The 15,434-nt window shown below is 48.6% G+C and overlaps 1 protein-coding gene across 1 annotated transcript in view; it reads right to left on the bottom strand.

The window, feature by feature from the left end:
• Nucleotides 1-274: 274 nt before the first annotated feature.
• MYDGF (myeloid derived growth factor) overlaps nt 275-15,434 on the bottom strand; it is a 45,807-nt gene continuing 30,647 nt past the window's right edge. Inside the window, exons 3-6 of the mRNA XM_086947058.1 lie at nt 12,788-12,849; nt 4,035-4,116; nt 2,239-2,311; nt 275-695 (exon numbers count right to left, since the gene is read on the bottom strand). Coding sequence (XP_086803184.1) covers nt 616-695; nt 2,239-2,311; nt 4,035-4,116; nt 12,788-12,849 — 297 coding nt within the window. The 3' untranslated portion in view covers nt 275-615. The remainder of the gene's footprint in view (nt 696-2,238; nt 2,312-4,034; nt 4,117-12,787; nt 12,850-15,434) is intronic.

Here is a 15,434-nt window from a genome sequence, read left to right as displayed (position 1 = left end):
ACAAATGTCAAAGGAAGTGGAAGTCAGTCTAGACTCATTCGTACAAAGTCAATGAAAACATTGGGAAACACGTCTGGTCAATGAATGGGAAACCACTCAGGAGAGAAGGGGATAAGGTGAGAACAGAAAAGGCACATTTGAGTAAGCACAGATATCCAACTTGCATTCCCATCCAGAATTTCCCAGCTTTCTCGTTTGACGGCAAGAGGCAGAGTTCGCAGTAAAAAAAAAAAGGAGTTGATCCATTAATTTAGAAAGTAAGGACGTTGGTAGATTTTGTCTTATTGAAAATGTAACTTGATGCTTTATTTGTTCCCTCATTTACAGTGAGTTTTGAGAATGCAGTAGGCTCAAGGTCGTATTTGAAAAAGACAAATATCTTTCCTTCCCTCACCAAAAAACTATGAAAAAAGATATACCGACCGAACATAAAAACTTCTGCTTAAGGAAAGTCTGCTTTGTTTCACATGTCCATGATTGGAAAAGAGTTTCTGTGCCACATCCGTCACTTTAGAGTCCAACATGTCAGTAACAAACCCTTGGCATGGGCGACCATCAACAAGCGAGAAGTCCCGTCGTAGCCTACAACAAGCCCAGCACGGTTTGAATCCAGGATCAAAGCTCGTGGTGCTGAGGTTTTGCTACAATCACAATCTTGGCAAGATTAGACTTGAACGCCCCTTGCTTGTGCATCACTGCAAACAAAGGAACACAAGTATTAATTAAAAATATTTAAAAACATACAATCCTGACTGCAGAGACGTCTGTAAGGTGCCAATAGAGAACGGAAAAGCAAATTAAAAGCAAACTTCTTGGACACAGAAACAATAGCAAGCATGCCTCGATGAAAAGAAACCATGTTGCATCCGTAAAGGAGTGAGCTTGTGCAGCACAGAACATGTCCTAAAAGGGTCAGAGTTCTTTGGGGTGCGAGTCCGCCATGGTGGTGTGAGTGCCCACGCTTGCAGGATATTCTTGCTGTGTGTACAGAGTACAAGTTCGGAAACCTCTATAGTGTCTTAAAATCATACCATGCATGTGGCAAGAAGGAAACGAGTGAAGGTGACCATCTTAGTCTCCTGACCAACCGGTGGCCAGAAACCTTTTGGAAAAACCTTTCATCTCATAGTGCACCCTGGCAGACGGGAAAGGGTATTACTGTTTCTTTATTTATCCATCTTCTACTTGGGCTAATTAGTCTGGTGTAACACAACGCCAGTGCTGCAGCCTATCATCTCATATATCCCCCATCGGTCCCTATCCCCATCTGGTGCTGTCCATAAACTATGTACTGAGCCTCAGTGGAATCTTTCACTGGACAGGTGGCTAAAGAGAGTCCAAGGCCACTGTAGCCAGTCCACTGTTATTCAGTAAATATTATTTTGGGAGGATGATATAGATGTTTAAATCTTTCCCCTCGCCCCTTCATTTTGTAGGAGAATGTTTCGTATGTGGTTATAGAGCTGGTAAGACCCGACAGTTTATGAAAATACAGACTACAAGTCCATCTAAGTCAATAATTGCCCACTTAAAATAGAGAGGTCTATACTTTTGCAGGACATCCTGTTGGCTTAGGATGAAATCAATGGCACACATCCCAGCCCGGCTGGTAAGGGTCCCGGGGTCCTTCACTACTCAACTGTAGTGTGATCATCATAGACCACTGTGAACCGCACAGTCCTTACTGGAAGCAATAGCTAGGGAAAGGCAGGGACCAAGGGTAAGAAAACACACCATGCAAAGGAAGGTAAACCACAAAGAGACTTACTCCCATGAGGTCAGGAGTTTAAGAAATTCATGTTGTGGGGGGCAAATAAAGCAAATGGCAGTTAAAGTAATTGTGTCACTACAACCACAATCGTTCTGTGCCCCGTTAACGACTGTATTCCACATATAACACTGTTCATTTCACAAAGGAGAGAATTGTGAAACCACTTACTGAGAAAACATTTCTTCCACAAAAGAACAGAGAACACCAGCAACAGAAGAGCTGCCCGCCCAGCCTGCAAACCATGATCGAAGGTTTAAGAACCTTTACTGAAATCAGAGAGAAGGTCAAGCAGAGGAAGCAATGGGTGGGCATTACCATACTGCACTGGGTTACAGTTTATTGCTTCTTCTGGGGCCCTTTCTGTACCAGTCAGACCCAGTGTGCCTGGAGAACCCTTCCAGGGGAAGTTGTCACCTTACAAGTACATCAATTCTGTATGACAATGTCAAACCCACACGAACACTGACCTGTACTTTCACCAACTTCGTATTCTTCCCTTTTCAGTGGGAGGTCTTTATGGGCACTCGACGCCGCTTGCGACTGAAAGAAAATCCACATAGAAAACTGAGATAGATCACTTGCAAATGAGGAGGATAATTGAGTAATGTCAGGCTTCTCTACGCAGTATTAGTTTGAGTGCTTCAAGTCAGCGAGGCTCTGATCTGAAAGCATGTTCTCCCACAATCAGCACCAGCAGATATTTCAACACTGTAGTCACTCAACCTCAAAGAAACTGCATTGTGGCCCAGCTGGCGCCCACTGGGCTCTCTCTCTCCACCTTAGATCCACTGGCTCCGCTGTGACCTGCTGTACTCTCTCCGTCTTAGATCCGCTGGCTCAGCTGTGACCTGCTGTACTCTCTCCGTCTTAGATCCACTGGCTCAGCTGTGACCTCTCTCACTCTATTTTAGATCCACTGGCTCAGCGGTGACCTGCTGTGCTCTCTCTCTTCATCTTAGATCCACTGTCTAGGCCTTCACCTACTGTGTTCTCCATCTTAAATCCACCACTCTTCTCCTTCATGTTGCCAGTTGCCCTGGCCATTTCCACTTGGTCAACCTCCTTACTTGCAATCCTCGTAGTGTTCCTTGCCACACTGTTTCACTGCCAGTCTCCCTCACCATCCCCCGTCTGCTGGTGCCAGTCTCCTATCTCACTCACCTGCTGGATTTCTTCCTTGCCATCCTCACTATATTGCCTACACTCTCCATTCCCAGTCTCACTCTGCTGTCAGTCCGCTCTGCCTCTACCAGACTTCCTCTACGTTGCTGCCAATCTTCCATGCCACCTTCGCTCTGTTGCCAGGCTCCCTCACCTTCCACCCTCTGCTGCCAATCAGCCTCGCCATTTCTACTCTAGCTTGCAACCAGCACTTTGTTGCTGCTAGACCCTCTCTCTCTCCACTGCTGACAGTCCCTCTCCACTATCTCTCTGTTGGTGGCAGTCTCTCTGCCATCTCCACCCTTCCTCGCCATACATATATGTTCTGTTGCTCTTAGTCTCTCTTTCACTCGTCATCCTCGCTCTGCTGTTTCGCGTTTCCCTCGTCATCTTCATTCGCTGCCCCTGGTCTCCCTGCTCCCGCCTGTCTCTCGCAGTATCCTTGTAGTTGCTAAATCTGGCACTTTGTTTGCCCTCACTCGGCCACAACACTCTTGACAACTTTCGACACTGTTTTTTCTGGGGATGCAGACTCCCTTCCACACGCTGGAGTTCAGGCTTCACTTTGCGTCCTCACAACCCATCCAAACTGCACCTCTAACATTCTCCAATAAATATGGGAACACGAGGTCTGAGTTCCTAAAACCAACTTAACTAGTCATCTAGTTTAACAGACACAAAGAATGACTTCAGGATGCATTGTAGGTGCCACTTGTGGGTCAGGAATAGATGTGATAAAAATATTTACGGTACAGCCCTGAAATACTCTGATGTTCCTTTCCACACCTCAGTGCTAACATCAAAAGAAGGAATGCAAGTTGAGAAAACTTTGTTCTGCCCAAAGTTTTTGTTTAAAATAGCTGTTTCAAGTGGAAATTAAGTGGCACATCAAAGTAATCTGATTATCTTCAAAACCTTCGTTTGATTATTTCAGATTTACTTGAACACTAATGAATGAGATGAGAGTGACTGCCCACAAGCAGTCTGCTAAAGCTCTTGGCGGCAGCCCGGACATGATTTGCTGTAGATTCTCTACACATAATCTCAGTCAGACATAGCAACTACCCCATACCATACAATACGTTGCTTAACTTTAACTTACGTAGGCTTCGGCATACTCAATGGTGCATCCTTTGACCTCGACTTTGAACTGCATGAAGTACAAATAGGAGACGCCTTGAGGCCTAGATGGTAAAAAGGGAGCAAGAACATGTGTGTGACATAGATCCACAGAAAAGCACCTTGCATTTTCAACAGAGAGATACATTTACTAACTGTCCACTGAATGGGGAGCCACTTAAAACACAGGCTCTGGAAGAGTAAGAGGACCAATGGAACTATTCGCAATACATCTGTATTAATATACAAAGACTTGGAAAAGTGCCCTCCCCAACCCTCCCTCCAGAAAAAAGGCATCCACTGCCTTTATTCCCCACCATAAACTACATCCCCTTTATTTGTTTTAAGAATTGTTAGAAGTTTTTAGTACATATAAACACAAACACACACTTGAAACAGGTTTCCAACCAAAGTCTAATATATCTTCCACAAATAGATTTTTGGGAAGGGATTTTGTTACTTTGGTAATGCTCCAAAATGGCAGTTTACCAACCATTTTTGGCAGGCTTGCGCGAGTAAACATTTTAGGCACTGGACAGAGGTAGCAAACGACATGATGATAGGCAAATGGTTCACCCAGGGGAGACGGAATACTCTTATGCCCCGGGCACCAAGTACGCACTAGACTAGACTACATTCTCTGTAAAGCGGAGTTCTGGCCCAAGAACAAGTCTCTTTCAGATGAACAACTTACTTACCTTCTGTAACAATGTATCTGTAAGAGATATATATTTGTTATAGGTTCCTTACCTTAGAATCATCCCCAGGCGTCAGACTGGATCCGGAGATTGTTTTTCTTAGCAGTACCCCTGCGCGTCACCCGGATGACGTCACAGTGTCTACTTAGACGTCGCCCCAGCGCATTGACGTCAGTTCTGACACGACTTTCCAAGCCAGAAGAGCAGAGCCATGCAAGACACTGACCAATGGTGCACAAAACTAGGGCCCTGAAAGGGAGTCCCTATCCCTAGAAGTCCCTTCGCAGAACGGGGAGGATGGGTGGGGCGGTAAGGAATATATAACTAATATATGTCTCTTACAGAAGGTTAGTAACTTGTTAATCTGAGAGAAACTATTAGATGTAGATTCCTTACCTTAGAATAGATACCCCAGCAATACCAACCCCGGAGGTGGTTCTGCAAACTAAGTTCACACCAGGAAGTCCTGCAGAAAAGAACGGCCGAAAAAAGGTGTCTCTCCGGACTTGGCTGTCCAGGCAGTAATGCTTAGTAAATGTGTGCAGGGATGATCACATGGCTGCCTGGAAGATGCAACAAACGGAACTCCATATCCCAAAGCAGTAGTAGCTGCCATAGCCAAATAACAACAGATGCATTAGACAACGCATCGTGAGATGGTACGTTTGTACACTGCCCGACATTTCCTGGTACCCACATAACCCACGAAGAGTTGATCGTCCCTCCAGATGTCTTTAGTGCAGTCAAGGTAGAAAGACAACGCTCGTTTTGGGTCCAGACGGAGTCTCCTCCTCTTTGGAAGGGTGCGGAGGCAAGAAGAAGGTGGGCAATGTGATAGTCTGAGCTATGTGGAAAGGGTTCACCGCTTTAGGCAGAAAATAGGGCCTAGTATGGAGGACTACTTTGTCCGGATGGACAGCAAGAAAGGGAGGTCAGGAATCGAATGGTCGATGGCCATGCTCAAGAGCTCGGGGTACCAGACTCAGTCACGATTGATCTTCTTCAGCACTCTATGCATAAGTGTACAGGCCGAAAGGCGTACAGGATGTGGCAACTCCACCCGCGCCGAAAAGCATCGCAGAGCGAGAGTCGCCTTGGAAACTCCAACACGCAGAACTGCTGACATGGCGCGTTCTCTTCGGTGGTGAATAAATCTAACCAAGGCTCTCCTCACTGTTGAAAGAGACCTTGTACCACCTCTGAGTGAAGACGCCATTCGTGATCCTCCAGGCACCGGCGGCTGAGTTTGTCCGCCCTGGCGTTCAGGAAACCTGCCAGGTGTTGAACCACCAGAGATATGCCCTGATGTTCCAGCCATGTCCAAAGGCAAAGAGCCCCTTGACATAGGGTCTATGAACCCACCCGCCCTGTTTGTTGCAGTATCACATGGCGGTAGTGTTGTCTGTGAACACCTGTACTACTCTTCCTTTGACAGAAGGAAGGAATGCCTTCAGTGCAAAAAGAATCGCCCGGAGCTCCAGAAGGTTGATGTGGAGCCCGGACTTCGCCGGAGACCAGAGGCCTCTCATTTCCACCTCTCCCATATTGCTGCCTCATCCCAGGAGTGGTGCATCTGTCACTACTGTGAACTCTGGTTGGGGAAGGGAGAGGGATCTGTCTTTGACCCAATCCTGGTCCTTAATCCATCACTGCAGATGACTTGCAGTCCCCTCCGAGATCTGGACAACATCAGAAAGCTTCCCCTGGTGCTGCGCCTACTGGAACTTCAGGTCCCACATCAGAGCCTGCATATGCCATCTGGCATGATCCACCAGCAGGATGCAAGAGGCCATGAGGCCCAGCAGCCTCAGTGTCATTCTCACCGAAATCGGGGATAGAGGCTGAGACATCGGTATCACAGCCCGAATATCCCAGACACACTGCTCGAGAGGATAAGCCCGAAACTGCACTGTGTCCAGATCCTCTGATGAAAAGGAGCTTCTGGGAGGGAATCAGGTGCGACTTCGGCACGTTGACTGTGAACCCCAGCGAATGCAAGAGGTCTGCAGTAGTCTGGAGGTGGGAGACAACAGCCCGAGGTGAGCCCGCCTTCAACAGCCAGTCGTCGAGATAGAGGTAGACTGGAACCCCATATCTGCGCAGATGAGCTGCGACCACCGCCATCACTTTTGTGAACACCGGAGGGGCACTGGTAAGACCAAAGGGGAGCATGGTAAACTAAAAATGCTCGCGGGCTACCGTAGCTCCCTTGGTCAAGAGAGTCCTAACTTCCTGGTGGAGAAGGGCTAAATGCTCCTCCGACATGCGATGGAGTGTTGGTGGCATGGAGAGAGGGGTAGTCCCGAAGGGGAGGAAGTAGCCCCTTCGGACTATCTTCAAAACCCACCTGTCCGACGTGATTTGTGCCAGTGGGGGAGGTGATGGCAGATCCTGCCGGTCACTGGCAACTGGTGGCCCTGAAAGGTCGGACTAGGAAGGTTTGGATGCTGCTGCAGGGGGGCTTTGGTGGACTGGCTTGCCCGCTGGCCCCCGTAGCCCCGACGCTGGGTCGCACGTCCCCGGCCACGCAGAGGCTGGGTAGCTTGGGCAGCCCTGTGGCTCTTTGTGGAACGTGGTGAAGCACACCTTCCGTAGCCATAAAAGGGGTGAAAGGCAGACTGCATACGGCGAGAGTCCTTGAAACGCTTGAGCGCGTTTTCCGGCTTGTCACCAAACAGGCGACAGCCATCAAAGGGCATGTCCAAAAGGGTAGATTGGACATTGAGTTTGAGTTTGAGTTTGAGTTTAAAAGCACTTTTAAAGCGCACGTATACCGGCGGTTTCTTGGCGCTGTAGCTAGCGGGGACTGAGGTTTGAGAGCAGGGAGAGAGGAAGGAACATTTATTCAAAGGACTTTATGAATAAGTAGGTTTTAAGACTTTTACGGAATTGGGGATAGAGGGTGATAGCACGGAGATGAAGGGGAAGGGAATTCCAGAGGGTAGGTGCAAGAATAGCGAATTTGGAGCCGCCCCACTTCTTTCTCCGGAAGCGAGGGATGGTGAGGAGGGACTGGGAAGCCGAACGTAGGTCCCTGGAGGGGACATAAGAAACAATCTCAGAGGAGATGAAGGCGGGTGCCAGATCCAATCGGGCCAGGAAAGTGATGGATGCGAGCTTAAATTGAATTCTAGCTTGCACGGGGAGCCAGTGGAGAGATTTCAGAAGTGGGGTAGAGTGATGGAATTTAGGGAGGTTGAAAGCCAGGCGGGCTGCCTGGTTTTGGATATGTTGTAGGCGACGCAAGCTGTATGCAGGAATACCGGCATACAGAGCGTTCCCATAGTCCAAGCGGGACACCACCATGGCCAGAATGATAAGTTTGAGAGCAGAAAAAGTAAAGAACCGGGACACCTTGCGTATAGTACGCAGTGAGAGGAAGGAAGAAGATACCACAGAGCTGACCTGGGAGTGAAGGGTGAGTTGGGAGTTAAGTTTTATGCCTAGTGTTTTGACTGAGGAGGAGGGAACAGGAGGAGAGCCAAGAGAGGGGGGCCAGAAGAGGGGGGACCCGGGGCTGGACATTGCCAGAGAAGCCAGACGTTCTCAGCCAGGCGTAGCGCCTCAGGGCTACCGACGAGGAAACCGTTCTAACCAGCGAGTCAGCGGTATCCAGCCCACACCGCATGGTTAACTTTGCTACATCTAGACACTCAGCAACAGCGTGGGTAAGCACTTACGCAACCATATCCCACACCGTGTGTATCACCCCAAGAGACATGCAGTGTTCATCGACCGCAGACCTAAGCTGGCGGAAGAAAACAAATTCTTTCCAATATGGTCCAGCTTCTTGGATCCCTAATCTGGGAGAGCAGTAGGGAATGCAGCCTTAAGAAGACGAGGCTTGGACCACCAAGCTCTCGGGGGTAGGGTGTGGTGAGAGGAAAAGTGGGTCACCCGGGGCAGGGCGTTGGGCAGTCATCCTGTCCACAGGAGCCCCTGTGTTGGGCTTGGACCAAGTGCCCAGAAGGATGTCAGTGAGAGCCTCATTAAAAGGCAGCAGGGACTCCGAAGAGGCTGCTGCCGGCTGAAGCACCTCAGTCAGGAGGATAGTCCTGACAGCCACCTTAGGAAGCTCAAGGCCTCAGTCACCCTACACAACACCACAGCATAGGAGGTAACCAGACCACTGGCATCACCCAACTCCTCTCGCCAGTACGTCTCCTCAAGTTGGTCTGCTAGAGGGTCAATAGACCCCTCCCAGTCCTCCTCACCCTACTCTGGCTGCCACTCAGGGCGGTAGGGAACGCTGGGGATGAACAGCGGTACAGAAGTACCCTCAGGTACCGACATCGATCCGGCACCGTGCCCGCGTCAGGGGTGAGGCTGGGGTCGACGCTGGTTGGGGGAAAAACAGGCGTCATGGGCATCGCCACTGGAATTAGTGCCGGGGACGGTACCTTGAGGTCGACCGGCACAGATCCGGATCAGGCCTGGATCCTTGGGGACCCTGCGGCGCCAGGGCTGGAGCCTCAGGCATCGAAGGCCAAGGGCCCCAGCCGAGCCTGTGGGGTCCGAAGGCGCGCCTGCAGAGTAGGGCTGCCCAAATATGTGTTCAGGTTAATGTATATACCACTTCTGCTCACAAATCCCCTCTCTTGTGTTTGTCTTTCAAAAAATTGGAGTGAGTACAGTAGGGTCACCCTTTGGTCTTGACCTCTGGAAATAATCAAAATTAAATCGAGCAAGATACTACCCAGGGATATTGGTTGTAAATATTATTGTGGTTGATAAAAAACATACAGAACCAGAGCTATATATGTGGTTTATGTTATTCATCTGTAATGTGAAGTTTTTGTGTACTATGATTGTAATGTGGCATTTAATGTGTTCATTGATCATTATTGTTTAGTTGTGACTTCAGTGTATGTTTAAATTCCTATATAAATGTTGCACGTATCTAACAAAAGAAACAGTTTCTAAAAATGAAAAGTTTTTGAATACAAACAAAAAAGGAAAGAGAAATAAAAAATATATTTTTCAAGATCAGGTCATGTGATCTTTCAATGAAAGATCATCAGTATTGGCATATCTTTGTGTTTTGTACTACACAGATGTTCAGCAGCGCTTCGTAAAATTGACGAAGCTGGGCAGGGGACAAACTGGCTCAAGTAAAAGAAAGGAAGTGCTGAGCCGTCCCAGCAGGCTCCGATGAATAAGCCAAAGAGTGATGATGCTCCAGCGTCAGCAGAGGGATGGGAAGATGGCGAAGAGCGACAACGCTTCTTCGCCTTCTTCTTGTGCTTGGAATTGCCTGAGAGTGCGAAGACTTCGATGATGAGTGGCGATGGCTCAGCGACCGGGACCTAGAGGGGCGCGGAGCAAACTGCCGGGCCTCCAAAAGCTTTCGGAACCACTCCCACAAAGACTTTGGGTTCAGGGCACGGCAGTCGCAATATGACTTCGGGTCATGGTCGCGCTCAGGGCACCAATGGCACACGGGGTGCAGATCGGTAACCAACATCGACTTGAAACTGAGCCGACGGCTGGACATCCCTAGTGCACCAGGAGTGAAAGACTCAAAAGACATCGACAAAGAGTCAAAAAGCGACTAAGGGGCCAACTCTCTCCGGATCTGCGCTGGCTGGCGCGGAAAAGGAAAGATCTGACCGCAGGGGCAGGGTCTAACTAGAAACCGTGATGTCATTCCAGCGACCACAGTGCTGGACACAGAGTCGACCTACACCACCTACCGACACGCTGGGGTACTGCTAAGAAAACATTTCTCCGGATCCAGTTTGACGCCTGGGGGTAATTCTAAGGTAAGGAATCTATAACTAGTAGTCTCTTTCAGATGTGATAGATTCTGAGTACTTGAGCCGGACTATATCGTATCACAGCCCTCTTTGGGTTGGGTTCAGATGGGGGAGGGGTGAGTTTGGGCACTGATATCAATGTGGAGACTGCAGACAAAGTCCTTCTTGAAGCGGTATACAGAGACACCATCAGCACACACTTGCTTCACTACTTTGAACAGAACGAGGGGTCCACTTGCGATATGCAACCCAAGCTTCCCACAGACTGGGAAAATGCCCCCCCCTGCTTTGAGCCCGTCTGGCACCAGTTTAGGTAGTAAAATTAGCAAGGCAGGAGGTGTGTTCCCGATCAGACTAGTTCCAACCCGAAAGCGAGTTTCCTGATATGAACATCGAAACTAGAATTCCGCCATCTTGGTTTTTGGTGGAATTAGGCTCACTGGGTCACGGTTATGTCCTCTTCACACACAAGTGGTCATATAGGACGAGTAGTCACCCTAAAAGGTAAGCAACCCATTGGCTACTACCTGTCAATGCCCTTAATGCCCCTAAATTTAGTATTTAGGAGGCACTACTGATGCCAGGAACTTTGATTTGACATATCCAGAAGAAGAACACAAAGAAGAGCTGTGAGAAAATAAAGAAGAGCTGTGAGAAAATAAAGAAGAGCTGTGAGAAAATAAAGAAGAGCTGTGAGAAAATAAAGAAGAGCTGTGAGAAAATAAAGAAGAGCTGTGAGAAAATGAAGAAGAGCTGTGAGAAAATAAAGAAGAGCTGTGAGAAAATAAAGAAGAGCTGTGAGAAAATGAAGAAGAGCTGTGAGAAAATAAAGAAGAGCTGTGAGAAAATAAAGAAGAGCTGTGAGAAAATGAAGAAGAGCTGTGAGAAAATGCGAACTGAAGACTTGCTGTGGACTTTTGGCTCAAATCCCTGCCTGTCTACATCAGTCTCGACAGTTGTGACCAAGTGACTCGTCCTGCAGCTGAGAAACTGCCAAGAACCCCGTAGACTGCCAGCCATTCACACATTGCCAGCAATCTCCCTGGTAGAGGAACTACTCCCCTGCAGTCCGCAGGCACCAAAGAAGCTGAGTCCAGTTCACTGTGTTGCCGCTTACCGGCCAGCCTGACGCAGCTGCCGCCCAGGAAGAGGTACCTGTGCTCCCGAAGGTTGGATCTGTCCCCCATCAAGAGAGAAAAACACCAGGACTGAACAGAGCTGTACAGCACCCCACCCAGGGTACCAGACCCCTTGCACCAAACAGCCTGTGAGAGTCCAAATCGAACTCCCACTACACCGAGATCGAGCGGCCATCAAGGGACGTCAGCACTGCAGAGACCCACTTCCAGAGTGGCCCAGCTGTACTGATTTCTGCACCCTTAACCAGAGAGACCCACAACTGCAAGGGTCTTAATGCACAGAGCCCAGCTGACCTATCTACTCTACACGCGAGTGTCCCAGCCCGGGTACCAGAGAATCAACAGTGCTATCTTGCTTCCACGAACCTTGTGACCTGAGCCCCCATTGGGAGCTCATGTACTTTGCAGCCTGTTTTAAGGTGGCCCCCTTGGTTCCACCGGTGTAGAACGCAAAGCTACCAACCCAACCAGAAACTCTGCACCCGGATGCCCCAGGCCAGGTAACACGTAACTGCTCGTGGTACTTTGTACCTTGGCCCCCAACAACTCTAAGTTCTGAAAGAGGCACCCAGAAACCGACCCTAAATAACTGTATGCAACATATGCCTTTTTTCCCCCACAGGAAAGCATTAACGAGTAAAGAAAAAATTAAGTGAACATTTTACTTACCAGTAAAAATCGAATTAAAAAAAAGTACTTACTTGATAACAAACTTCTTGGTATCATAATTTATATAAAAATACAAATTATTTTTCTAAATTGGTATCGGATTTATTTTTGAGTGCATGTATCATTTATTGCTTCTGTAAGTACAACAAATGCTTAGCACTACCCTCTGTTAAGATTAAACTGCTCACCCACACTACCACAAAAGAGAGCATTTAGTGTTATCATTTTTGCCTCTGTAAACCAATAAAGGTTGCTTGGACACTCTACACAGTGTACCTCATTCAGATCTACTATATAGAGAGACAGCTTCCTACAAGTACCAATTGCAAATCTCTACTTTATTACAGCATGGCAGTTACAACATGCAACAAAGGAAAGGCCATAATACAATAACGCCAGAATATCCCATCCACTTTGGCCCATCGCTTCTCATCCCCCCTCCCCTCGAAAACTTTGAGACCCACCAAGACTTACCTCCATATGGAGCAGGAGAATAGGCCGCCGCCCTCGCTGAGAGCCACACTCATCTGCCATTGCTGCAAACAGAAGGGAAAGAGTAACTGAGAAGCAATTTACAGTTGATATGTCTATTTCAAAGGTCATTAAGCAAGCGTCAAAAGTGGGAAAAAATTTATCTTTCTGCGCAGATGGCAAGCTTGCAGGCACCAGGCTTTTGTGGAGGAGTTATTTACAACTGGCACCAAAACGTGTCAAATATGTGTCAATGTATCAGAGGGGAGTGTAAAGAAGACTATTTCGAGGAGGAAAGAATGGCACTTTTTGCACCACCTCCGAAGCACATGCTGGCAACGATTATGAAATCATATTGCGCTCTCCTTTCCCTAACATATGGAGCTGTAGTGGTTATAGGGCAGCCTAGGTGAAATCTTCTCACATACACGTTTGTGGTGAAGTTTATGGTAAAAAGTCCTCTGATGTCAAGTGAAACTGTGTGACCTAGACAGGGCATCGTTCAGGGGAGGTGTTTGGGGTGTTATAGTACCCTAATAAATGTATTATTAAACAAATAGTTGAGCATAGCTTTCAGTCGAGTTTTGTAAGGTAACTGTTGATTTCACCTGGGATTTTTAAATACTCACTCAGACAAAAACACACACATTCGTCTCTGTTGTGAGGGTCTTAAAATACAAGTTACTTACCTTCGGTAACAATGTATTTGGTAGAGACGATTCTAGCCGCAGATTCCTTAACATGGAATTATACCGAAGGCATAAGACTGGATCTGGAAAATTTTCTTTGCCACAGCATCTCTGCGCGCCGGGGGGCGGTACCACGTGACTCTGCCCAGACGGCGTCTGCGGACGTGGCGTCAGCAAGGTCACATAAACCCTACCCCGGCGCGCCGACGTCCGTTTTCTTCAGAGAACTTTTCCACGCCACAACGCGGAGGCATCACAAACAAAAACTGTGAGAATATGGGAACAGTGTGCGAAAAAATCAGATAAACAGAAAGGGAAGAAACAAATGGTGAGAAACAGCACCATTCGGGAGAGTGCCAGGCACTGTAGCACCGGAAGTCATAGAAAGGAAGAGCCAAGCACAGCTACTGCGAAGGAACCTGCAAGCAAATACGACATCCTCCCTAGGGGTGGAAAAGCATGTGAAAAACGTCACAGCAGACGAAAGAGGCCAGCAACCCCAGCCTATTAACAGTGAGGGATAACAAGACCAGAAGAGTAACGACAATTCACCCTAAGACAACACCAGCAAGGAGAGGCGCAGTTCCTGTAAAGAGCTACAGGTCGAGGCACAGCCAAGAGACCCCAACTCAGAAGACTGCAGAGGCGTCAAAAATTTCAAGCAATGAAAAAAAGGGGGAAGAGCATGAGTAGGCCCCACACTGAAAGACCAGGGTGCCGGGACGCAGAAGTACCCATGAACCAACCAACCAATCACCAGAAAGGAAGGGGTGGATCAAACAAACAGACAGAACAAGCATCCCATTAGGGAGGAAGTGAAAGAGGGCACTCGCAGAAGACAAAACCCCCCCCGGAGACAGGCGAGTGCAGAAGACCAAGCTGAAGGTCCTCTGAGAACGGGGAGGAAAGGCGGGTCGTGAAGGAATCTGCGACTAGAATCGTCTCTACCAGATACATCGTTACCGAAGGTAAGTAACTTGTACATCTGATAGAGACTACTAGCCGTAGATTCCTTAACGTAGAGTAGATACCCTAGCCATACCCAGAAGGGAGGAGGGCCTGCGAGAGAGCCCCCCAGCAGGATGAAACACAGATCCCTAGCAGGGGATGTGTAATGGGGACAAGAAGGGCGCCCACCAAGCAGAAGGAAGCAAGGACGAGGCGAAGGGAGGCCAGGACACCCCTAGCCCATCCAAGGTACCAGGGACATCCGCCAGAAAGCTCCGGAAGGACAGATAATGGCAGAGGAGTACAGAGAAAGAAAAGAATCACCCCGAACTCCAAGGAGAAGAGGTAGAAATGGAGGCAAAGCCCTCCACAGGAGAACACACACAGTGAAGGGGACAGCTGAACCGGCCTCAGCCTCGAGTCAGCGGACAAGGCAGGAACTGCTCCACAGTCAAGAAAGGCAGGCGTGAGAAGAAAGACATAGTCTCGCCAGATTCCAGCAGAACAAGAGGCAGGAGCGCAAGGGCACATGCCACGGTCCCCGGCTGTGGACCAGAAAGAGCAGGCGTGCACAGCTGGCAAGTACCATGAAGCCGAGCGTCCAGACCAAGCCGAGCGCAAGACGAAGGCAAAGGCCAGGGAAATCCAGAACAACCCCAAAGGGAGACCGTTCCAGACATAAACCGACCGACGAAAAGAAGAGGGACCAGCCAGAAGAGGAGAAATACGTAGGACGGACTAAAGCCGTCAACCACAACACAGGAAAAATAACAGCTAACACTATCCCTGCTGGAACACCAGACAGAGTACCAGGTCGAAACGCCGGACAAAAAAGGGCGGGAATACCACAACACCACCGACGGCATGCCAAAGCTGGTCCAGCGATGCAGCGGATACTGAAAATGACAGAACCTTGAGCAGCGCAAGCTACTCCCGGACAAGATCAAAGAAACCGCACAAGCGCTATACAGCTACGCCAGGAAAGGCGAGAAACCCGCAAAGGGGAATCCACA

Source organism: Lissotriton vulgaris, chromosome 12, assembly GCF_964263255.1.
Source record: "Lissotriton vulgaris chromosome 12, aLisVul1.2, whole genome shotgun sequence".
Classification (NCBI taxonomy): domain Eukaryota; kingdom Metazoa; phylum Chordata; class Amphibia; order Caudata; family Salamandridae; genus Lissotriton; species Lissotriton vulgaris.
This window is presented reverse-complemented; position numbering and strand designations above follow the sequence as displayed.